The sequence below is a fragment of the Orcinus orca genome, chromosome 1 (assembly GCF_937001465.1).
Source record: "Orcinus orca chromosome 1, mOrcOrc1.1, whole genome shotgun sequence".
Classification (NCBI taxonomy): domain Eukaryota; kingdom Metazoa; phylum Chordata; class Mammalia; order Artiodactyla; family Delphinidae; genus Orcinus; species Orcinus orca.
In genome coordinates this window covers 200564515-200589222 of record NC_064559.1, presented here as the reverse complement: position 1 = coordinate 200589222, position 24708 = coordinate 200564515, and the positions used below count along the sequence as shown (strand labels likewise).

The 24708-nt window shown below is 56.1% G+C and overlaps 2 protein-coding genes across 17 annotated transcripts in view; one reads left to right on the top strand and one right to left on the bottom strand.

The window, feature by feature from the left end:
* The window catches only part of SPEN (spen family transcriptional repressor), a 93936-nt gene extending 81738 nt beyond the window's left edge, over window positions 1-12198 (top strand). For all 6 annotated transcript variants that reach the window (XM_012534029.3, XM_033433029.2, XM_033433027.2 and 3 more), the window contains 5 exons: window positions 674-8780; window positions 9204-9677; window positions 9844-10038; window positions 10368-10526; window positions 11000-12198. In XM_012534029.3, the coding sequence (XP_012389483.1) occupies window positions 674-8780; window positions 9204-9677; window positions 9844-10038; window positions 10368-10526; window positions 11000-11131 (9067 nt within the window). In that variant the 3' untranslated portion in view covers window positions 11132-12198. The remainder of the gene's footprint in view (window positions 1-673; window positions 8781-9203; window positions 9678-9843; window positions 10039-10367; window positions 10527-10999) is intronic.
* Window positions 12199-13596: 1398 nt separating this feature from the next.
* The window catches only part of ZBTB17 (zinc finger and BTB domain containing 17), a 30241-nt gene continuing 19129 nt past the window's right edge, over window positions 13597-24708 (bottom strand). For 2 of the 11 annotated variants that reach the window (XM_004272437.3, XM_033433031.2), the window contains 14 exons: window positions 19726-19932; window positions 18668-18856; window positions 17890-18030; window positions 17441-17560; window positions 16570-16808; window positions 16348-16490; window positions 15959-16259; window positions 15568-15655; window positions 15370-15486; window positions 15160-15280; window positions 14803-14933; window positions 14267-14476; window positions 14058-14147; window positions 13597-13981 (listed from right to left, as the gene is read on the bottom strand). In XM_004272437.3, coding sequence (XP_004272485.1) covers window positions 13698-13981; window positions 14058-14147; window positions 14267-14476; window positions 14803-14933; window positions 15160-15280; window positions 15370-15486; window positions 15568-15655; window positions 15959-16259; window positions 16348-16490; window positions 16570-16808; window positions 17441-17560; window positions 17890-18030; window positions 18668-18856; window positions 19726-19930 — 2379 coding nt within the window. In that variant the 5' untranslated portion in view covers window positions 19931-19932 and the 3' untranslated portion in view covers window positions 13597-13697. The other 9 variants (XM_033433036.2, XM_033433037.2, XM_033433035.2 and 6 more) reach the window with 9 other exon arrangements.

The following is a 24708-nucleotide window of genomic DNA, read 5'->3' as shown; positions in this document are numbered from 1 at the left end:
TCGACCACCAGGGAAGTCCCCAATGTGTTTTTTTAAATTGTGAATTGAGGTAGAGGTGTTACCGATATACAGGTTGCATAGGTGGGAAGATTTTAGTTAAATTGTTATCTTTTCAAACAGTACATTTGTTTCCCAAGTTGTGGTAAGAATATCTTTTGGCAGGAAAGTAATTATGAAAGACTTAGAAATGTGGGATGTGATACTGTTTAATACTAGTGCTCATCATAAGTCACGACAACCGATAGCAAAAGAATAAAAAGGGGCTGAAGCACTGCTGTCCAAGTCCAATAGAAATGTAATGCAAGCTGTATATGCGGTTTTGCATTTTCTAGTAAAACTAAAGGTAAAATTAATTTTATTTAACCCAATATGTCTGAAATACTGTTTCAACATATACTCAATCTGAATAAATTATTGAAGTGTTTCTTTTTTTTGAAACTAAGTCTACCAAATCCAGTGTGTATTTTACACTCACACCTCAACTGAGACTAGCCAGATTTCAAGTTCTCAGTAGCCACATGTGGCTTGTAGGTATGGTATTGGTCAGTGCAGTTCTAATGATTAAAAAATGGAAAAGATTTTTGGAAGCAGGACTTTGTAATCTCATATGTATGATTAATGTGTAAGTGACGAGGAAACAAAAAACTAATACATTCTTTTTTGTCTTTGGCAGAGAAGAACGAAGGGGATCGTATGACTATAGCCAAGATCGTACATATTATGAGAATGTTCGTACTCCAGGCACATATGCTGAGGATTCCAGACGGGACTATCCAGCTCGAGGGAGAGAGTTTTATTCAGAATGGGAAACTTACCAAGGAGACTACTATGAGTCACGATATTACGATGATCCCCGGGAGTACAGGGATTACAGAAATGATCCTTATGAACAAGATATTCGGGAATACAGTTACAGGCAAAGGGAACGAGAAAGAGAACGGGAAAGATTTGAGTCTGACCGGGACAGAGACCACGAGAGGAGGCCAATTGAACGCAGTCAGAGTCCAGTTCACTTGCGACGCCCACAGAGTCCTGGAGCATCACCCTCACAGTCAGAGAGATTGCCTAGTGATTCCGAGAGGAGGATTTACAGCCGATCCTCGGACCGGAGTGGAAGCTGTAGCTCGCTTTCCCCTCCAAGATATGATAAACTTGACAAACCTCGTTTGGAACGCTATACAAAAAACGAAAAGACAGATAAAGAACGAACTTTTGATCCTGAGAGAGTGGAAAGAGAGAGACGTTTAATAAGGAAGGAAAAGGTGGAGAAAGACAAAACTGACAAGCAGAAACGGAAAGGAAAAGTTCACTCCCCTAGTTCTCAGTCTTCAGAAACAGACCAAGAAAATGAGAGAGAACAAAGCCCTGAAAAATCAAGGAGTTCTAATAAACTGAGCAGAGAGAAAGCTGACAAAGAAGGAGTAGCAAAAAACCGCTTGGAGCTCATGCCTTGTGTGGTTTTGACTCGAGTGAAAGAAAAAGAGGGGAAGGTTATTGACCACACTCCTTTGGAAAAGCTGAAAGCCAAGCTTGATAATGACACTGTCAAGTCTTCTGCCTTAGATCAGAAACTTCAGGTCTCTCAGACAGAGCCTGCAAAGTCTGAGCTGTCTAAACTAGAATCTGTTAGAATGAAAGCGCCAAAGGAAAGGGGGCTTTCAAGCCACATAGAAGTGGTAGATAAGGAAGGCAGGCCTAAACCCAGGAAGCACCTAAAACCAGAGCAAACTGTTGATGGGGTAAGTGCTGTGGATCTGGAGAAGCTGGAAGCGAGGAAAAGGCGTTTTGCAGATTCCAATTTGAAAGCAGAAAGGCAAAAATCAGATGTTAAGAAAAGTAGCCCAGAGATGGAAGATGCTCGGGTGCTTTTAAAGAAACAGCCTGACATATCATCTAGAGATGTCATTCTACTGAGGGAAGGAGAGTCTGAAAAAAAGACGGTGAGGAAAGAAATTCTTAAAAGAGAATCTAAAAAAATCAAACTAGACAGACTTAATGCTGTTCCCAGCCCCAGAGAGTGTCAGGAGCTTGCCAGTGTTTCTGTTGGGACTGTATCAAGGCCCAACTCAGATCTGCAAGCAAGGCTGAGAGAACCAGTAGGTGAATCTGTGGAAAACCAAGAAATCCAGTCAAAAAAACCCACTCCTTCAAAACCACCACTTAAACAGCTGGAGCTATTAGATGATCAAGGACCAGAGAGAGAAGATAATAGGAAAAACTATTGCAGTCTTCGTGATGAACCACTTGAATGTAAATCAGGCCAAGATAAACCACATTCAGTAAATACTGAAGAAAAAATTGGCATTGATATTGATCACACGCAGAGTTACCGAAAACAAATGGAGCAGAGTCGTAGAAAACAGCAGATGGAGATGGAAATAGCCAAGTCCGAAAAGTTTGGCAGTCCTAAAAAAGATGTGGATGAATATGAAAGACGTAGTCTTGTTCACGAGGTCGGCAAACCCCCTCAGGATGTCACTGACGACTCTCCTCCCAGCAAAAAGAAAAGGATGGACCATGTTGATTTTGACATCTGCACCAAGAGAGAACGGAACTACAGAAGTTCACGCCAAATCAGTGAAGATTCTGAAAGGACTGGTGGTTCCCCCAGTATCCGACATGGTTCCTTCCATGAGGAAGATGACCCTGTTGGTTCCCCTAGGGTAATGTCAATAAAAGAGTCTCCTAAAGTAGATGAAAAAGGTCTCCCGTATTCTAATATAACAGTCAGAGAAGAGTCCTTAAAATTTAATCCTTATGATTCTAGCAGGAGAGAACAGATGGCAGACATGGCCAAAATAAAGCTGTCTGTCTTGAATCCTGAAGATGAACTAAATCGGTGGGACTCTCAAATGAAACAAGATGCCAGCAGATTTGATGTGAGTTTCCCAAACAGCATAATTAAGAGAGACAGCCTTCGAAAGAGGTCTGTACGTGACTTGGAACCTGGTGAGGTGCCTTCTGATTCTGATGAAGATGGTGAACACAAATCTCACTCACCCAGAGCCTCTGCGTTATTTGAAAGTTCTCGGTTGTCTTTTTTATTGAGGGACAGAGAAGACAAACTACGTGAGAGAGATGAAAGACTCTCCAGTTCTTTAGAAAGGAACAAATTTTATTCTTTTGCATTGGATAAGACAATCACACCAGACACTAAGGCTTTGCTTGAAAGAGCTAAATCCCTGTCTTCATCTCGAGAAGAAAATTGGTCTTTTCTTGATTGGGACTCCCGATTTGCTAATTTTCGAAACAACAAAGATAAAGAAAAGGTTGACTCTGCTCCAAGACCTATTCCATCCTGGTACATGAAAAAGAAGAAAATTCGGACTGATTCAGAAGGAAAAATGGATGATAAGAAAGATGACCATAAAGAAGAAGAACAGGAAAGGCAAGAATTATTTGCTTCTCGTTTTTTACACAGCTCAATCTTTGAACAAGATTCCAAGCGATTGCAGCATCTAGAGAGAAAAGATGAAGAATCTGACTTCGTTTCTGGCAGGTTATATGGGAGGCAGACATCTGATGGAGTGAATAGCACAACTGATTTGATTCAAGAGCCAGTAGTTCTTTTCCATAGCAGATTTATGGAACTCACACGAATGCAACAGAAAGAAAAAGAAAAAGACCAAAAACCCAAAGAGGTCGAGAAACAGGAGGATACAGAGGATCACCCCAAGACCTCAGAATCTGCTTCTGAAAATAAAGAGTTGGAACTGAAAACTCCACCTTCGATTGGGCCTCCTAGTGTCACAGTTGTAGCTCCAGAGTCTGCAGCAGCATCCCTGGAGAAGACAGCTGCTGAAAAAACAGGAGAGGTGCCTTCAGTGACAGAAGAGAAGACCACTGAGCCAGCCTCTGTCTCAGAAGAAGCAAAACCTGTATCTGATCTGACTCCCATCGCTGTGGAACAACCTGAACAAGTAGACTTGCCCCCAGGAGTGGACACCAGGAAAGACGTTGCTGAGACTCCTTTAGTTGTTGAAGAAAATTCATCAGTCGATCAGCTGCCTTATTTGGATGCCAAGCCTCCAACTCCTGGGGCCTCATTTTCCCAGGTAGAGATCAGTGTAGACCCAGAGCCTGACAGTACCCAGACACTTTCAAAACCGACTCAGAAGCCTGAGGAAGCCGATGAGCCAAAAGTGGAGAAGCCAGACTCAGCTGCTAATGTCGAACCTAATGCAAGTCAAAACGCTGAAGATGTTCACGAGGTCCCGCCTCCAGCTACTGAAGGTGTAGAGGTTGATCCTCCAGTTGCTGCAAAAGATAAAAAGCCGAACAAAAGTAAACGTTCCAAGACCCCCATTCAGGCAGCTGCAGCAAGTATCGTGGAGAAGCCTGTCACAAGGAAGAGTGAGAGGATAGACCGGGAAAAGCTCAAGCGGTCCAGTTCTCCTCGGGGAGAAGCACAGAAGCTTTTAGAATTGAAGATGGAGGCAGAGAAGATTACAAGGGCTGCCTCTAAAAACTCGTCCGCGGACCCTGAACACCCTGAGCCAAGCTTGCCCCTCAGCCGAACCAGGCGCCGGAATGTAAGGAGTGTCTACGCAACCATGGGTGACCACGAGAGCCGCTCTCCAGTCAAGGAGCCCGTTGAGCAACCACGAGTGACCAGGAAGAGACTGGAGCGGGAGCTGCAGGAGGCTGCAGTGGTTCCTACAACCCCTAGGAGGGGGAGGCCTCCAAAAGCACGCCGTCGAGCTGATGAAGATGATGAGACCGAGGCAAAAGAGCCAGTGGAGACAGTCAAGCCAGCTGAGGGGTGGAGGTCCCCACGATCCCAGAAAGTAGCTGCTGGTGTCCAGCAGGGGAAAAAGGGGAAAAATGAACCAAAAGTTGATGCTGAACGTCCTGAGGCCACCACTGAGGTGAGTCCCCAGTTAAACGTGAAAGAAAATAACACAAAATCCAAGACTGATAAAGAAGAAGCAGGAAGTGAACAAAAACGTGATAGAAAAGAAATTAGCACAGACAAAAATCCACCCGAAACCCCCCCAGCTGAAGTGGTGGAGAAAAAAACAGCCCCTGAGAAAAACTCCAAGTCCAAGAGAGGAAGATCTCGAAACTCTAGATCAGCGGTGGACAAATCTGCAAATCTGAGAAATGTGGAAGCCACTGTAAGTCCCGGTGCGGCTGCAGGCCCTGCGGGACTGCCGGCGGAGGAGGCGGCTGCAGTCGCGGCAGTTTCCCCTGAGAAGAGCGAGAGTCCCCAAGAGGAGGCTAGTTTATCGTTGCGTTTGAGCAGTGAGCCAGCTGATCTGGACAAGGAACCAGAGAAGGAAGATGGGTCTGCCTCTAAGCCGTCCCCGGAAGCAAATCAGCTAGCCAAGCAGATGGAGCTGGAGCAGGCCGTGGAGAACATCGAGAAGCTCGCGGAAACCTCCACCCCCACGGCTTTCAAGGCGGCAGCTGCAGATGCCCCAGAGCGCCTCTCCACAGAGGACCGGGACAAGCCCGCACACCAGGCCAGCGAAACAGAGCTGGCTGCGGCCATCGGTTCCATCATCAATGACATTTCTGGGGAGCCAGAAAACTTCCCAGCACCTCCACCTTACCCTGCAGAGTCTCAGACAGATCTTCAGTCTCCTGAGGAAGGAATGGAGCCTGAGACCGATGAGGCTGTGTCTGGCATCTTGGAGACTGAGGCTGCTACAGAATCTTCTAGGCCACCAGGCAGTGCACCTGACCCCTCAGCAGGCCCAGCAGATACCAAGGAAGCCAGAGAGAACAGCAGCGAAACCTCCCACCCAGTGCCGCAAGTCAAAGGATCAAAAGAAGCAGAAGTTACTCTTGCTCGGAAAGACAAAGGGCGCCAGAAGACCACTCGATCACGCCGCAAACGGAATACAAACAAGAAAACGGGGGGCGCTACAGAGACCCATGTCTCTGAACCTGACCAAGTTCAAAGCAAGAGCCCTGCTACAAGCGAGGGGGCCACGACACAGCCCCCAGAAACTCCACAGGAAGAAAAGCAGAGTGACAAGCCCCAGTCCACTCCCCCTGAGTCATGTGCTTCTGACCCAAGCAAGACTACATCCCAGGGAAATTTGTCCCAAGAAAGCAGTGTTGAAGAAAAGACTCCAACCAAAGCATCTGCGCTCCCAGACCTTCCCCCGGCCTCACAGCCAACCCCTGTGGATGACGAGCCTCGAGCCAGATTCAAGGTGCACTCCATCATTGAAAGTGACCCGGTGACCCCGCCCAGTGACTCAAGCATGCCCACCCCCCCAATTCCTTCCGTAACGATAGCAAAGCTCCCACCCCCTGTCGCTGCTGGGGGGATCCCACACCAGAGTCCGCCGACGAAGGTGACAGAGTGGATCACGAGGCAGGAGGAGCCACGGGCGCAATCCACCCCATCTCCGGCCCTTCCCCCAGACACAAAGGCCTCCGACATAGACACCAGCTCCAGTACGCTGAGGAAGATCCTCATGGACCCTAAGTACGTATCTGCCACGGGCGTCACTTCCACGAGTGTCACAACTGCCATTGCAGAGCCTGTCAGTGCTGCCCCTTGCCTGCATGAGGCACTGCCCCCTCCGGTTGAATCTAAAAAGCCTCTTTTAGAAGAAAAAGCAGCAGCTCCAGTAACTAACACCTCCGACACACAGGCCTCAGAGGTTCCAGTGGCCACCGACAAAGAAAAGGTGACTCCAGTCATTGCTCCCAAAATTACTTCTGTTATTAGCCGGATGCCTGTCAGCATTGATTTGGAGAATTCGCAAAAGATAACTCTGGCGAAGCCAGCTCCTCAGACCCTGACTGGCCTGGTGAGCGCCCTGACCGGCCTGGTGAATGTCTCCTTGGTTCCAGTGAATGCGCTGGCCGGCCCAGTGAATGCCCTGAAAGGCCCTGTGAAGGGCTCAGTGGCCACGCTGAAAGGCTTGGTGAACACTCCCGCTGGCCCCGTGAACGTCCTAAAGGGACCAGTGAATGTTCTGACAGGGCCCGTGAATGTTCTCACGGCTCCAGTGAACGCCGCCACGGGCACAGTGAACACTGCCGCGGGTGCGGTGACAGTTTCCGCAGGCGCGGTGACTGCTGCATCTGGGGTTGTGACTGCCACGACAACAGGTGCAGTGACTGTGGCAGGTGCAGTGATTGCACCATCCGCAAAGTGCCGACAGAGATCCGGCACTAATGACAACAGTCGGTTCCACCCAGGGTCTATGTCTGTGATTGACGACCGTCCGGCAGACACGGGCTCTGGCACTGGGCTGCGTGTGAACACTTCAGAAGGGGTTGTGCTGCTGAGCTATTCGGGGCAGAAGACTGAAGGCCCACAGCGGATCAGTGCCAAGATTAGCCAGATCCCCCCAGCAAGTGCAATGGACATTGAGTTTCAACAGTCGGTGTCCAAGTCCCAGGTCAAACCCGATTCTGTCACGCCATCTCAGCCTCCGCCCAAAGGCCCTCAAGCTCCTTCAGGCTATGCAAATGTGGCCACCCATTCTACTCTGGTACTAACTGCCCAGACCTATAACGCATCTCCTGTGATTTCATCGGTTAAGGCCGACCGTCCGTCCTTGGAGAAGCCTGAGCCCATTCATCTCTCTGTGTCCACACCCGTCACCCAGGGTGGCACAGTAAAGGTCCTCACCCAGGGCATAAACACACCCCCGGTGCTGGTTCACAACCAGCTGGTCCTCACCCCAAGCATAGTCACCACTAACAAAAAGCTTGCTGACCCCGTCACCCTCAAAATAGAGACCAAGGTCCTTCAGCCAGCAAACCTGGGGTCCACTCTTACACCCCACCACCCTCCTGCTCTGCCCAGCAAACTGCCTGCAGAAGTGAACCACGTCACCTCGGGGCCCAGCACCCCGACAGATCGGACTGTCTCCCATTTGGCAGCCACCAAGCCAGATGTGCATTCCCCTCGACCTAGCGGGCCGGCTCCGTCCCCATTCCCGAGGGCATGCCACCCCAGCAGCACCACATCCGCCGCGCTCTCCACTAATGCCACGGTCATGCTGGCTGCGGGCATTCCTGTGCCGCAGTTCATCTCTAGCATCCACCCAGAGCAGTCCGTCATCATGCCACCCCACAGCATCACCCAGACCGTGTCGCTCAGCCACCTGTCACAGGGCGAGGTGAGGATGAACACGCCCACGTTGCCCAGCATCACCTACAGCATCCGACCAGAGACACTTCATTCTCCTCGGGCCCCCCTGCAGCCCCAGCAAATAGAGGTCCGGGCCCCGCAGCGTGCAGGCACCCCGCAGCCAGCCACAGCTGGTGTGCCCGCCCTGGCCTCCCAGCACCCTCCAGAGGAAGAAGTGCATTATCACCTCCCCGTTGCTCGAGCCGCAGCCCCTGTGCAGTCGGAGGTGCTGGTCATGCAGTCTGAGTACCGACTACACCCGTACACTGTGCCCCGGGACGTGAGGATCATGGTGCATCCTCACGTGACGGCCGTCAGCGAGCAGACCCGGGCAGCGGACGGGGTGGTGAAAGTGTCACCAGCCAGCAAGGCCCCTCAGCAGCCAGGGAAGGAAGCCGCCAAGATGGCAGATGCCAAAGCCGCCCCCGCCCCCGCCCCCCACGGCGAGGCCCGCATCCTCACAGTCACACCCAGCAACCAGCTGCAGGGGCTGCCTCTGACCCCGCCTGTGGTGGTGACGCACGGGGTGCAGATCGTGCACTCCAGCGGGGAGCTCTTTCAGGAGTACAGGTACGGGGACATCCGCACCTACCACGGCCCGGCTCAGCTCGCGCACACGCAGTTTCCTGCTGCTGCCTCCATTGGCCTGCCTTCCCGGACCAAGGCTCCTGCTCAGGTGAGAGCGCCAGAAATCTGCCTTCTGGTCCACATGGTGGTGGAGGTGCCAGTAAGGTCCCTGAAATATGTTGTCCTTGTTGTGGATTTAAAGAGGCGCTTCCTAAATTTCAGGATGGAGGGGTGAATCACAGCACGGAGAGCCCGGGGACATGGAGGGAGCTCATTGTGGGAGCGGGTGGCGGGGCGGCTCTTGCCTGCGGTGGGTGAGGAGGTAGGGAACAGGTGACCTTTCACCGGAACCCTCAATCCTGAATGCCCAGGAGCATGGCCGTCTGGTTAAAGCCCCTTCCGGGGGCCTGGCCTACAGGAGATGCCCTGCAGCTGACCTGCCCAGGGGCTCACGGCTGCTTGGTTGGGGCAGGATGTTGTTGGTGCGTAACAGACTCTGACTCTGTTCCTTTCTCTTCCCGCCCAACTCCAGGGCCTCCCTCCTGAAGGCGAGCCCTCGCAGCCTCTGCAGCCTGCGCAGTCCGCACAGCCGGCCCAGTCCACGCAGACCTCCCAGCTCAGCCAGCCAGGCCAGCCACCAAGCAGCAAGATGCCTCCAGTCTCCCAGGAGGCAAAGGGCACCCAGACAGGAGTAGAGCAGCCGCGCCTCCCAAATGTACCTGGAAACAGGGCGGCGGAGCCTCATGCCCAGGTCCACAGGGCACAGGCGGAAACAAGCCAGACCTCCTATCCCTCCCCCGTGTCTGTCTCGATGAAGCCTGACCTCCCGGCCCCTCTTCCTGCTCAGGCTGCCCCAAAGCAGCCATTGTTTGTCCCTGCACCCTCAGGCCCCAGCCCCCCTCCAGGACTGGCTCTGCCGCATACTGAAACCCAGCCCGCCCCCAAACAAGATTCCTCTCCTCATTTGACTTCCCAGAGACCTGTGGATATGGTCCAGCTTCTGAAGGTAAGCCTGGGCAGGGCCTCCCCTACCACCCTTCGAGCTTTGTGCTATTGTCAGTGTCCCGAGAGCCCCACTTGACTTAGATCAGCAAGCTGCTGCCTGGGGCCGTGGCCAGCACAGCTGTGTTCTCCAGCCGTGAGCTCACTTCTGTTTGTTTCCCTGTGAGCAGAAGTACCCCATCGTGTGGCAGGGCCTACTGGCCCTCAAGAACGACACAGCTGCTGTGCAGCTCCACTTCGTCTCTGGCAACAATGTCCTGGCCCATCGGTCCCTGCCGCTCTCTGAAGGAGGGCCCCCCCTGAGGATTGCCCAGAGGATGCGGCTGGAGGCCTCACAGCTGGAGGGGGTTGCCCGAAGGATGACGGTAAGACTCAGGGCCCAGGTGAGCAACTGCCCCGCCCACAGCAAGGGAAGGCACGGGTGGTCCCCCACTGCCTGTCTCCGTGGCTTGTCACGGGGTGCAATAATGGCTTTCTTGGAGGGGATGATGAAGGGCATGTCCTCTCTCCACTAGGGGTGTAAAGTGCCTCTAGATCCAGAGATGCTTTTTTTCATTCAGCAAATATATGTATGGCCCTCAGGGTCATCATAGAGGTGGGGATTTAGGAGCCGAATCACCTGGGTTGGACAGGCCTCTTCTTGGGCTGTTTTGTGAGGTGGCCCCCCGATCGCTGACAGCTTCCTGTTCCCCAGGTGGAGACAGATTACTGTCTGCTGCTGGCTCTGCCCTGTGGCCGTGACCAAGAGGACGTTGTGAGCCAGACCGAGTCCCTCAAGGCTGCCTTCATCACGTATCTGCAGGCCAAGCAGGCAGCAGGCATCATCAACGTTCCCAACCCTGGCTCCAATCAGGTCAGCCCGGTGTCCTGCCTCGGCGCACACACGTGGGGCTGGTCTCGGCTGGTCAGGCCGTCTGACTGATCTGGTGGCATGGGCTGCCAGTGCCAGCCAGAGTAGTCAGGACAGCTTCCCAGAGGAGCTGGACAAAGGGGCATTCTGGATAGAGGAAACCAGTGGAGCGCGTGGGCCGGATTACTGCTGCCCATCCTGGAGACAGTCAGTGGACGGCTGAGGCAGCAGAGGTTTTTCTTTAGCTTAAGGATAGAGAAGAAGTTCTCAGGGGTTAGTTTCATGTTAGTTCTCTGATACCTAGTTTTCTTCTGGTAGACAGTCTTGGAGACCTTAGCTGGTTGGGAAATTGACTCAGCCTGGCTCTCTGTTGGGCCTTTGGGCCCCCAGTTGGAAATGTTTTAGGGAAGAGTAGTAGTGGAGTGGGTGACGTGAAGACAGGAGGTCCCATTTTTCTCTCTTGTCCCTTTCTCCAGCCCGCCTACGTGCTGCAGATCTTCCCGCCCTGCGAATTCTCTGAGAGTCACCTGTCCCGTCTGGCCCCCGACCTCCTGGCCAGCATCTCCCACATTTCTCCCCACCTCATGATCGTCATTGCCTCTGTGTGAGCCACTGAATGGTCACCACTCGGCGTATCTTCCTGAGGCTCTGCAGCAAAAAATAAAACACAGGACAGCCCAGCCAAGTGGAGGAAGAAGCTGCCGAGGGGGACAGACTCCACTGCCAGACGGCCAGCCTCGCTCTCCTACCCGCCCGCCCGCCCGCCCGGCTCAGTCAGACAGACCCCCGCCCTGGGCAGTGGTGCTGCTACTCGTATGTTTACATGACATTTAGCCCAAGGACAGACCACCAACCAATGGACTTGCAGACACCTTGAGGCTGGGTTTCTCTCTCCTCCTCTTGGAGAAAAGGAACAGGGCAGTGGAATTTTTTTGTTGTTTTTGTTTTTAAGAAACAAAGCAGAACTGCCTTTGCACTAAATTAGTGACTTGGACTTTTGCACAGTGAAGACAGGCTGTGACACTCTGGATGTCTTGGTGTACGTGAACACACATGGCACACACATCGCAGACTCTCATGCAGGACTTCAAACTTCTGCTGAAACCTTGGGGTCAAGGAACATTTCATTGGGCTGTGTTGTCCCCACCCCTCCCTTCCCCTTGCTCATTTGGATGTCATCTCTCTTTAATTCTCCTGCTGCCACCATCTTTGATTCACCCAGGATGTACAGTTTACAATCAGAAAAGAGCAAACAGAAGGATTTTTCTCTCTTGGTGGAATATGCAGAACTTGGGATGTGTGTATATATAAATATATAATATATATAAATATATATAATACTGACTTAAAAATCAAATTCCCCGACATACATTTTTTTTAATCTGTGCCAAAAATGTGTTTTCAGAGAAAATCTTATTTTCATACTCAGACTTTGTATTGTCACTCATTTGTATAAGTGCGCTTCGTTACAGCACGGGCCCTGCTCCCGCAACCTGGAAGTGTCACACACACAAAAAGACTGTACAAAAGACTGGCTTCCCTTCTTCCTGTGACCTTGACCTCTCCCCCGACTTCCTAACACTTATTAATTTATGAAAACTGTTTTTCTCAGCGCAGTTTTGTTTTGTGTGTCCATTGGATTACAAACTTTATTAAAAAATACAGAACATGTCAAGTGTGGATGTGATTGTCGCTTGGATGGGAGGGCCAGGGGTCCTTGGCTTATGGGAACAGCTAGCCTTCGCCCCACTTTTGCTTTCAACCCCCCACCACGTCTGTATGTGGAACCTATTATTTCCTTTCTGCCACTGATCTTCCCAAGGATCATTTTATCTTGTACAAAAGAAGATTTTCATCACAGACTGAACTTGAACTGTTCTTCAGTGCTGTGGTGTTTATCTGACACTTCAAGGTCCCAATTGGCTCCTGCGTAATGTCGAAGGCACTTCAAATTTGATTGATGATTAAAGAATAAAGCCACCTCCCACTCAAACTCAGAAACATCTTAAGGAAGCCTTGGGGTCTTGCCTCTTGTCCCTTCCTCCTCCGGGTGTGGTGCAGGCTGGCCCTGCAGCAGCTGCCTCCCAGTTGGCACTGGTGGGCCAAGCTTCCCCAGCAGCTGGACCCACCACAAGCTGGGGAGCTGGGCGTGGGGGACGGGAACACAAGGACCACAGAGTTGCTGGTCTCACTTGCAGTATCCCTGGGGCTCCTCCAAACAGAGCTATGCTTTCGGTGGGAGATGGTACCATCTCTGAGTGAGGAATTACAGGTGCTGGGGACAAGCTGTATGGAAAAGCGGCAGAGACGGCATCTCATGTCTCCCTGCTGACAGGTAAGAATGAGCTGCTTCACAGTCCGCATTGCTGCTCCTGGTTTAAGCAGTGCTGCCATCTCCCACCTCCCCATCACAGCTCCTGGCTGCTCATCCCTGTCCCTCCAGGCTCTCAGCCTTGTAGAGACGCCACTGATTCAGGGCAAGTAAACGTTCTCAAAAGATGACACTGGCTTGGCCCCGATCTTGCGGCCAGGGTTCTACCGTGAAGCGAGCGTGGAGCCTCTCCCTCTTCCCTAGGCCCAACAGAAGCAGGCCTGCGGCCTGTTGGGTCTGGTGCTCTGCCTACCTTGCTGTTCTGGCTGAATGGGCCCCCGAGCTGGGCTCTGTACGGGTGGCCTGGATCCTGGTAAGCAGTTGTGGCCAAGCCCTGTGGGCCCAGCTCCCAACACAAGGGCGCAGGGTCACAGCCGTGGCTCCACAGCGGAGGGAGGTGGAGAGGGGAGGTCCGATCCTCACGCCGGGCCGACGAGAAGCCTCCAAAGAGGAGGCCAGATGGGGCTCGTGGAGCCGCAGTTTCTCTGGCCTGAGTGTGCTGCCCACACCCCAACTCAGGCAAAGCAACCAGCTTGCTTCTAGACGGGTCCCGGGGCTCCAGTCCCATCCTGCAAAGGGACAGCCTGGCTTCCCCCACAAGCAGGTCTCTGCCGACTGGTCACTGGGTGGAGCAACCCTTCCCCGGCCTCAGCCACAGCTGCCAGCTCCCCGCCCCAGCCCCACAGGGAGCTATAGGCAGCGTTAGAAAATAATCAGATTTATTCTCTCTAGGGAATGGGCTCACCCCTCTCAGTTCCAGGGTGCCGTCCAACCTTAAATAAACAGGAGGAGGGGGTGCCTGCTCACTCAGCAGATGGTGGACATTCAGGGGCTGTGGGAGGTGTCTCTGCCAGGGCCGGCTGCCCATCAGCCCCATCCCGAGGGCGGAAGACTAGCTCCCCAGCCTGCAGCACCTGCCCGGCCGGCCACGTGCTGCCTGGCCCGTACTGCTGGTAGAAGTCCGCATCCGTCTGGAACATGACCAGTGCCTGGGCCGTGTGGATCCGCACGTGCTGGGCCAGGCTGTTGGCATCCAGGAACTTATCTCCACAGGAGTCACAGGCGTAGAGGATGTGAGTGTTGGGATCTGTGGGAGTGGGGCTGCAGTTAGGACAGGAAGGGCCCCTGGGTCCAGCAGCTTTCCCCCAGGCAGGCCCTCTCACCTTCTTCCTGCACTTGCTTCACAGCTTTGCTGATCTCGGCTTTAAGTACTTCTGTCTCATCTGCGGTCACCGCCGCCCCCACTGGCACCACTGTGGGCGGCATTGGCAGAGCCTGAGACCAGACTCACCTGCCCCTTTGCTGCCACCCCAGAGGCAACCCCTGCTGTGACCACCCCCTGCTGCCCTGGGAGCTGAGTGACGGTCCGCACCTGTGAGCTGAGTGACGGCTGTTGCCGCCAGTGCCTCAGTGGCCAGCGTGACCATGTCATCGACGGTGACCACGCTGACCTCACCGCCCTCCTCTGGCTCCAGGATTTTGATGCCTGCCTTGCCCTGGTGCACAGTCTTCACATGGGAACGAAGGTTGTCCACCCGGTTGAAGCCGCGACCGCACTTGTCACACAGGTAAGGCTTCTCTCCTGGGGGGGGAGGCAAGGTTCTCTCCTGCCATTGGGGGGGGGTGCGGGGGGGGGTAGGACCTCAGTGGCCTCCAGCTTCCCCCGCAGCCCTGTCTCTTCCAGCAGGAAGCGCTCTGGGGCGGCCACCTGAGGCACAGGGAAGCTTCCAGTGGCCCCTGCACCTTCCAGAAGCTCTGAAAAAATGGGGCCCTCCTTGGAGTTAAACTGCTTTCAAGGCCGCCTTCAGCAAGTGCCGGCACCGAGGGCTGGGGTCCGGGGTGCCTCCCACCCCACCACGCGCCCCAGAGCCAGGGCTTGGGACAGAGAGGCGGGTGGCACGCACTCACCAGTGTGGATAATGATATGCTTGGACAGGTCCCCCACGTTCACGAAGGCCTTGCTGCACACGCTGCACTTGTGAGGACGGATGTTGTCATGGTGGCGGATGTGATTGGCCAGCTGGCTAGACTGGACAAATCTGCAGGGCCAGAAGGAAAGGCTTACACAGAACCGCCCAGGCCTGGGCCGGGGGTGCTGGGCTGGGGCCTCCCACCTCAGGGTCTAGATCCGAGAGGACGCCGGGACCTGCGCCGGAGCAGTCTGCCCGGCTACCGACCGAGCCCTGGGCTTATTCTCTGACCCCCTCCACCCAGCCGAGTGCCAGGACCCCACAGGACGCCGGCCGGGGGCCGGAAGGGCAGGACCTCTTTCCGCAACGCTCGCAGACGTAAGGCTTCTCCCCGGTGTGCTGGCGCACGTGGGCGATGAGGGAGCTGGCCTGGGTGAAGGCTTTGCCGCACATCACGCACTGGCATGGCTTCTCACCTGGGGACGGAGGCAGGGGACGGGAAGGTGTCGGCGCCTGCTCTCCTCCCTTGTGCCCGCACCCGGGCGCCGCCGGGCCGCTCACCCACCCGTGTGGATGCGGACGTGCCGCTGCAGGGCGCCGGGGTCAGCGAACTGCCGCTGGCAGTGGACGCACACGTAGGGCTTCTCACCACTGTGAATCCGAAGGTGCCGCTTCAGGTTCCCTGTGGCGAGACCGAGGGTGGGCCTGGCACTGGCGCCCGGGGCCGGGGGCGGGGCCGGGGGCGGGGCCAGCCGGGCCCTACCTGAGGTGGTGAACTGCTTCCCACACTCCCGGCACTTGAGGGGCCCGTCGGCGATGTGGATCTTCAGGTGGGCCTTCAGGTTCCCCACCTGCGCCCAGGCAGGGGGTCAGACGGCAGGGAACCACCGATTCTCGGTCCTCCCGGGGGCCTGTGCGGGGCTCCCCCTTTCCTCAAGGCCGGGGGAAATGGGAACACCACCCCCCTCAGTTCTTCCTGGCCCGCGCCCGCCCCCCAGGCCTGCCTTCCCAGTTTGCTCGGCAGAGCAGTCAAGAGCTCCACCCGGCAGGATCATTTTCTGCTCAGCCACCACCACCTACTTCCCCGCTAGGCACCCCGGGCCCCCGAGACGGAAGCCGCCGGAGCACAGGGGCCCGGGGCCGGCTCCCCCCACCTGGTTGAACTTCTTGTCGCAGTGAGGGCACTTGTGCTCCTTGTCGGTGTCGTGCGTCTCCAGGTGGCGCATCTTGGACGTGGGGTCGGAGAAAGAGCGGCCGCAGTAGTCGCACTGGTAAGGCTTCTCGCCGCTGTGCACCAGCTGGTGCCGCTTGAGGTTGCCCGACGTGGTGAAGAGCTTGCCACAGTCCTCGCAGCGGTAGCGCGCCTCGCCTGAGTGCCGCTTCTTGTGCAGGTTCAGCAGGCTGATGAGCCGGTAGCTCTTGCCGCACTCCTCGCAGCCGTATGGCTTCAGCGGGCTGGCGGCAGAACACGGGGACAGGAGGCTCGCAGGGCTCGCGGGGCCGGGGCGGGTGGGCGGGCATGGGGGGCGGCCGCTGGGCCTACCTGTGGGTCTTCTCGTGGGCCTTGCAGGCGGCCGGGTCGGAGAAGGCCTTGCTACACTCCCGGCACGAGAAGGGCTTCTCGCCCGTGTGGATGCGGATGTGCCGCTTGAAGTTGCCCGTGTGCGTGAACTCCTTCCCACAGTCCTGCGGGCACAGGGGGCGGGGTGTCAGGGGCGACGCCGGGCGGGGGGCCGGGGTGGGGCCGCCACTGCCCAAGGCGCACCTCGCACTTGTGGATGACGGAGCCGTACGCCTTGGACTCCGTGCGGTCGCCGTAGGTGCCCGAGCGCAGGCCCCGCGCCTCCGCGCCGAGCTCCTGGCCCGAGTCCGTGCTGGCCGACTCCTCGCTCTCCTCGGGGGCCTCGCCCTTTTCCAGCGGCGGCCCCTCCTCCTTGACCACCGCGGGCACGGCGCCCTCCTCCTCTCGTTCTTCTCCCTTCCTGGCTGGCTCCACCTCCATTTCTGCCACAAGAGGGGCAGACGCTGAGGAAGCCGACCTGGCAACTGGCCAAGTGAGGCCTGGGCACGGCTCATCTCTGCACACACCCTCTCTGCGTGGGCGCCTCGCAGGGGCAGGGCAATGTCTGGGACCCGCCGATAAATGGTCCCCAGCACCGCCAGGGCAAGCCCAGGGGAGACCAATGACCGGGACAGTTGCTGCTTGGAGGACGCAGATGGGCCTCAGTCCACCGGGGGCCCCATATTTGGCGACACAGGTGGGAAGGGTACCGTCAGCCAACAAGCACCGGGGGCGGGGGCTGGGGTGGGTGCCATGGGCAGCCAGGTTCCGCCACGGTGCTCAGCCCAGGGAAAAACAGCAGGGCCAGTACTGCGACAAGGACACTTCTGTGCTAAAGGGAAGCATGGCCAGGGTGTACAACCAAGAAACTGATGTCAAAATTCAAGAATGAGGAAAGATGTCGGCCCAAAAGCTGATGTGAAAGACTGACTCACAGTGAGATCAGCTAAGGGAGGAAGAGAGCTGGCGGAAGGGGTGTGTGTGTGTGTGTGTGTGTGTGTGTGTGTGTGTGTGTGTGAGACGTGTGAGTGGGGACGCTTGCGTGAGGGAGGGCGTCCCAGCTGGCAGAGGGTACCTTGCTCTGAGCTCTCCGACAAGGCAGCCTCGGCCTCAGCAGCAGCCATGCCACTCGTGGGGTCCGGCTTGAGCTCCACAGGCTCCCGGGGGGCATCGGCCTTCTCCGTCTGCTCTGCACCTGGGGTAGGGGTGTGGGGGCATCCGGGGCTGGACTGGCACCCTCTGTCCAGGGGCTGGTCGGCTCTCCTGGACCAGACCCCTGGAAGCGGCTATGGCCCCAGGGGTGGGGGGAGCACATCCAAGCTCGGGCTGCTTGAGCCTCTGCTCTAGCTTCAACAGATGCCCCAGAAAAAATAACCGGTGGTTTTGGGTAACCTGAGCTCAAGGGATGCAGTTGCCTGTGCCTCCCTCCCCCAGGAGCCTCCTGAGAAAGCTGCTCACTGCGCTGGAGCCCACACTGCTGGCAGGTGATGGACAGTCAGCCAGGTCCTCAGCATCACAACTCACCGCTGGCCGCGCTCTCGGCCTGGCCGCCTCGCTCCTCTTTGGGCTCCCTGCCCAGGCCCGCGGGTGGACTGCTTCTGGCCAGGTCCAGCTCGCTCAGTGTAGTGGCAGCCGTCTTCTCTTCTTTGGCCCTCTTGTCCCCCACTGGAGGTGGAACAGGACAGACCTGCCATTTCCCATCAAGTGTCCACCACTTGGCGGGGTGAGGTGGCCCAGAGCTGGCAGCTCTTCCAAACCTCCCTGGGGATACGTCTAAGGAGCGGCTTGTTGGCTTGCTCATTCAACAGATTATTCACAGGCACCGACATCACACCAGGCTGCCGCCGGGCCTGGGGTACAACAGTCACGGTTGCTGCTCCCACGGGGCTTGCAGACTGGTCGGGGAGACAGTTGTCACACGTGAAATGACTCTGAGCAGAGATGGGTGCTTACAAGGAGAGGAGCGTGGTTCTCTGAAAGTGTGCCACAAGGCACGTGGCCCACACTGGGCCGCAAGGGGCCTTCCTGAGGCACTAAGGGGAGCAGGAGTAAGCGTGTGGGAGAGGAGACCTGCCGGAAGAGGAAAGTCCTGTGCAAAGGCCTTGAGCCAGGCATGGCTGCCGGTGCCCTCAGTCAGGGAGGGCAGACGGGGCCCCTCTGAGAGGCGTTCTCAGACTTCACTGCAGCTGCTCCTCACGAGCTCCCCACAACACAGGTGAGGCCAAAGAGGTGACACAGAGAGGCGGGGGCAGAGCTCCCATCAGAAGCCACCTGCTCAGCAACAGCCTGCCAAGAATCTTACCTTCCAAGGCCGAGGACTCCATACTCTCCCCAGGGCTGGCAGCCGGCTCAGCCAGTGACTTGAGGGCATGGCAGGCCGTGATGATGTCCTGCATCTGCAGGAAGCTGGCCACAGCCAGCACATCGTCCACGTTCTCAGAGCTCAGGCTCAGCTTGGCCGTGTACATAAACTCCAGCACCTGCCCCAGGCCTGCCAAGGACACAGACAGCCATCACGGACCCACCTCGAGGCCTGGCCCCAGCAGCCTGTCCAGCTGCCCCACTCCGTGGCAGGATCCAGGGATTTGTGAAAAGCAGCGGGGCAGTGGCAGCCCACTGTCTCCCCATCTCCCGTGCCAGTGGAGAGGCGGGCAACCTGGAGATTCTCAACCCAGACAACAGCCTCCAAAAAGCAGCACACCCATAGAGGGCGGAGGGTGTGAGTGCCCACCCTGAACACTCTCTGCCCATCCACTGCACTTCACCACCAGAGGACAGAGCCTCTCACCACTGGCTTTCATCAGGGCTCTGCCACAAACTCTCTACCTGACCTCCAGGCCAGTCACCTGACCTCTCTGGGCCTCAGTTTCCGCATGTGTAAAATGGGGGAACGACACCTTGCCCGAACTTCTGGCGGCATGGCACGTCATTCTGGGTTGGGAACCTGAACCTAGGACAGTTAGTTCCTTCCTCAATCCCAGGACCTTCCTGACACCCCTCCCCATCCTAACCCTTGCCGTTCCCATCAAGGTGAGCACTGGGGTAGGGGGTTGAGGACTGACTCAGCAATGGAAAGGGACCAGGGCTCAGAGCCCTCCTGCTCTCTGTCCCTCCTGACGAGCTTGTCCTGTGTTCACTCCGGAGCTTATCATGAGCCCTTCCTGCCAGCTCTCCCCTTACCACCCCACTCCCAGTCAAAAGAGGCCCCACAAATGTGGTAAGAACTTGGTACCCACGCACTCATGGCCGAGTCTTGTGTGGGAGGTCTGGCGCACCCCACAGCTGGAAGGTGCTGCTCAAAGGAGGGCCTCACGTGGCACGGGGCCCGCCACAAGCTCGGCCCTGGACCCAGTGGGGTACCTGCCGCGTTACTGATGTCCAGGTGCACCACATCCTTCTGGTCCACGAAGAGCATCTTGAAGTACTCGCTGCAGGCCGCCAGCACTGCTTTATGAGCCTTAAAGTCAACACCATCCACCACAAAAGTGCAGTCACACAAAAGCCCCAGTTGCCGCTGCTGGTTCAGCTGCTCCAAGACATGCTGGCTGTGCTGGGGAAAATCCATGGCTGGGGAAAGCCACAGAGCCCTCGAGTTAGCACGAGGGAGGACGCCAACCAGCCCCAACAGCAATCCCAGCACTCCCAGGTGAGAAGCAGGGGGATGGGTGGGAGGGTGAAACCAAATCCACACAGGGCAGGTGCCTCTGCAGGCCCAGACCGACGGGGGGTGGCTTCTAGATTCCTGTGCTAACTGGTCAGGAAAGTTCCAAAACGCAAGAAGCATGGAGGGACCAACACAAAATAGCCACCTTTGTGCCTTGCCAGGTAATGACATTAAAAAATCAAAAACCAAGCACACACAAAACACTGATTACTGTCAGCATTTCAAAAAAAGAAAAAGACACGGTCGCTTAACTTTTTTATTACAAAAAGAATGCATGACATAATCTTAGACTAAAAGACAGATCTTTCTCGACTGGATAGATCTGGCTTCATGAAAACCTTTCTATTTTGTTCTTATTTTTCTCAGTTCGTCACGTACAGGTGAAATATGCGCTTGGGAAGGCAGATGTTTCATCATCCAGCATTTCAGGAATCAGCCCCTCTCCCGCTGCATCCACAGGGGTCTGTGCAGGTTCCCTTGTCCTCGGCAAAGCCTGGCCCTCGGGGGTGAGGATCCATCTCTCTCCCCCACTTCCCCAACCTCTGATTCATGGGCTCAGGGAACTACACGAGAGCTGGTGAGCCTTCTGCGTCCAGAAACCTCTCTAGGCTGTCCCTCGAGAAAGAATGAACTCTGACCCTGAGGCCTGGAGTTGCTGGCCTGGCTGCAGTTTCTCTGTCAAAGGCCTCACTTGCTGCCTGGAAATTTCACAACTGTCTCAAGTAAAAATGCTCACAAAAACTCCATGGCCTGGTGCCGAATCATCCTGAACTGCACAAGCCAGGCCTAAGTTAAGCATCTAAAACGGCTCTCCCCTCCCCCTCAACACCACACCAGAGCCAGTCTCAGGATCGGCATTTTCTAGGGAAAAGCAGCAGACTCTCCTTTCAAGAAAGAACCAATTTCTAAGTAAACGTCAGTGCCCACTCCTGGAACCACATTACATAGATCCAACCAGGCTGGGCTGTCACGCCTTGGCCTGGAATCTGATAAGTGGCAGTGGTTTCTCTTCCAGTTCTTCTAGAACTTTTCCTCTGAGGCCTGGGTCTGCTCAGAGCTGCCCCAGGTGGTTTCTGGGCAGGTGAGCATGACCCTGGGAGGCTCTCGGCCTCCAGGTTTCAACAGCCACTCACTGGCTCCGGCTGTTCCCCTGTTACATCAGCCTCTCGGGGCTGAGTCACCACGCTGCGGAGCTGCAGTGACCATGTATGGCTGTCTGGCTGTGATGAGACATAACGAAAGCCACGCCCCCGCCCACGTAGCTTAGCCAGCACAGATCGGCTTTGAAGGATGCAAAGCCCACCCACCCATGGTGTCTGGAAACTTTTCACAAGTGGAAGGGTGTATTTGCTGAACTGGGAGAAGTCACCGAGTAGGTGGGTAGGGCTCCATCAAGTAAGAGGGGACAGGCAGTGGCAACAGGCTGTGTGCTATGGGGTGCCAGCCCCTGAGTCATGAGTTCAGAGTTGCTGCTGCTGGAGACTTGTCTCCCTCCAACGTCCCCAGGACTGTCCTTTGGTCCCAGCCTCCACACACAAGCTCCCAGCCAGAGGCACGGTTTCTTGGACCGCTCAGATCATAAGTGGCTGAGGCGCAAGCTCTTGTATAAGCAGGGGAGAGCCGGAAGCCAGCCCTGGAGTCAAGAGGTCAGGCGCAAGGCGGCTGGGCCCGCTGCGTCTGCTGAACCACCTGCTCGGTTACAAACCAGCCGGCACAGCACAGAGCTGCCGGAGCAAAGGCTGCTACTGACCAGGACACCCCATGAAGGCATCCTCCTCTAGGTCTTCAGTTCCTAGAAAAAGCAAGTTCTCATTCGTGACCTCGAGGGATACAAGGGAGAAGTTCGGCTGTTCTGTTCCTGAACAGGTCAAAGCTAAAACAGAGAAGTTTTGGAGGACATGGAAAAGAGCCAGTGTACAGCCTGTAGGGTTAAACAGGCAGGCTGGGCACTTAGGCCTAGGACCTAAAGGGGGTACACACAGGCAAGGTGTAAATGGAACCAAAGGCAGGTGGCAAGGAGAGGCCTGGGCCAAACCGACCTGAGCTGTCTTCTCTCTGCTGTGGAAAAAGCCACGTGAGCAGACAAACGTGTGCACGTGTGCATGGGCAGCCCCTGAGCTCCCATCACCAGTTCACCCTCTTTGTCCTCAGGTGAAATACCCTCCAAGTGCAGAAAGGGAGGGGCCACCAGGGCCCACAGGTGCCTTCTCAATCAGCTGCAGAATAATCCCCTTCAGAACTTCCCAATCAGATCCAAACTCTTCCCTCCTGGCAATGGGCCTGGCTCCCTCACCTTCACCAGGAGCCAACCCAGGAACTGAACTGGGAGGAAGAACCTCCCAGGCTCAGGAACAACTGGGGAGCACTGGCTGAGCACCCATGCCCTGTGCACCCACCCCCACCCCCCGCCACCGCCAGGTACAGAGTTGTTCCCAGGCCCCTGGGCTGGAGCCTGCCGAGAACAGAACCCTCCAGCCAGAAAGCGATCTGACTTGCTGGGAAGACAAACATGAGAAAAGACTCCTGGCCAACAGGGTGGAAGGGACCTACCAGCTCCAAGGTCAGGTGGTTACTGGCCTTGCCTGGGACGAAGGCTGAGAGGAGCCCTGGGGGGGGAGGGGGGACGACACATCAGGACGGGGCGCACTCACTTCCAGAGGCCTTGGGAGAGGGCTGGTACAGGTCCCTGCGAGAGGGTGGGCGGTGGCCCAGCACCCCAGCCCCTCCCCCCCCAAACATGGGGGAGCAGCTGCGCGCCACGAGTAATGTTTTCCACCCAAAGCTAACTGCAGTGTTCTGATGCGAGATGCCCGCCCAGAAGTGGGCTCCTCCCCAAATGTGGGTGTCGGGAGAACACCAGAGGCTTCTGGAATCCCTCTGAAGCCTCCAGAGCTATTCCAACGAGAGAAACATCTGTTCTGACAAAACCAAAGAAAGAAATGGACGAGAGAGAAAACACACGGGGATAAAAGGGAAGGAGGAAGCAGGGAAGGATGGGGCAAGTAGGGAGAGGAACTAGAAGGAAGGGAGAAGGGAAAAACAGGCCATCCCACAAACAGATAAACAGCGCTAAAACATGCACTCACAAGCCCCATCTTGTGACCGGCCCCCCCAGGGGGTGTGAGGGCCCTTGGGGGGCTTGCCGAGTGCTAAATGGTGTCACTTGTCAGCAGCACCGTGGATGTTATAATCGCACAGTCCCCCGGGGCAGTGGAGCTCAGAGCCCCCAGGCTGTCGTCCGGTGCTCACCCACTCACCTCCCCCAGCTGCCTGCCTGCTACAAAGCTCCAACAGCCCCTCTCTTCTCCCCAAGACGGTGCGGTGAGCCGGTGAGGGGCCAGCCGGCTCGGTCCTCCCCTCAGAGGGGCTGAGCTAGAAGCAGGCCGTGCCCCACCTCCAAACCTAGGTGAACTGTTGTTCTAGAATGAGCATGCAGTCCTCTGACTGTCTCCTCTTTTACACTCTACAGTGAAAGGAACCCACCAGGATCTGGCCAAGCTTAGAGGGGACCAGGAAAAGAGGTGAGCGCGTGGGGCAGGATGCACCTGCCTGGGCCACACAGAGGGACATGCGGGCCCCAGGGGCGGGCGGCGATGTGGGAGCCGCGTCCCGAGTGCACGCAAGGAGGGAGCGTTGTCTGAGGAGACCTGAATACAGTAACAAGATCAGCAGCCAGCCCGCTGCTCATGACCCGTGGCGGGGATCAAGTGCGGTTCTGCCGGCCCGCCCGCGGTGTGCGGTGCCCTCCGCTAAGCACGAGAGTGGGGTCCCCTCCTCCTCGTTTCATCTTGCTTCAAGGGTGCTACGTGTGGGCCTTAGTTAAAGCTCCTTCTAAGAAAGACCCCCAAAACATAGCACAACAGAAAACTCACACAGAACTAGACCGCAGAGCCCATCGAGCCCAAAGCCCTCGTGTTTCCGACCAACTCCGGCCTGCGAGCGGGCACCTTCCATGACACTGCCGTCTGCTCGGTCCATATCCCTGACTGACGGGGCAGACCTCGGTGTCAGAGGTGGGATGCTCCCCTGAGGACAAGCAGCCTAGCTGGACACAAGCCCTGGCCAGCCTCACAAGGAATTCATTTGGGAATGAAAACATGAGGGACCTGGGGAAGCCCTGCAGTGTGGATGCAAAGAGGCAACCCGGACATGGATGTGCGGGCACCGTGGGCTCAGTCTCTGAGGATGGCCGCCAACAATCCCTTCCATCCGACCACACCTGCCGTGAGACTCCAGCTGAACCCGGGCGGCCCTGGGATGACTCTGACCAGCAGGATGCAGTGACTCTGTGCCAGTTCCAGGCCTGGCCCTTAAGAGGTCTGGAAGATTCTGCTTTGCTTTCTTGGAACCCGGCCACTCCACTGCAGTGATGGCCGGGCGCTCCTGTTGCGGGGGAGAGGACACATGGAGGGGCCCTGGAGGAGACACCAATGTGCACGGGCCCCCTGAAGAAGAGCCGAGATGCCCCAGCTGACAGCACCAGGGCTCCAGCCCAGCCACCGGCTGAATACTGGCACGCGAGTGACCTCAACACCTTGTAGAACAAAAACAACTGCCCAGTCGACCTACAAAATGGGGAGAAATAATAAACTGCTGATGGTTAAAGACACTAAGTTTCGAGGTGGTTTGCTTACAGCAAGAGATAACTGATACAGATGGTAAAACTGTAAAAAGCAAAG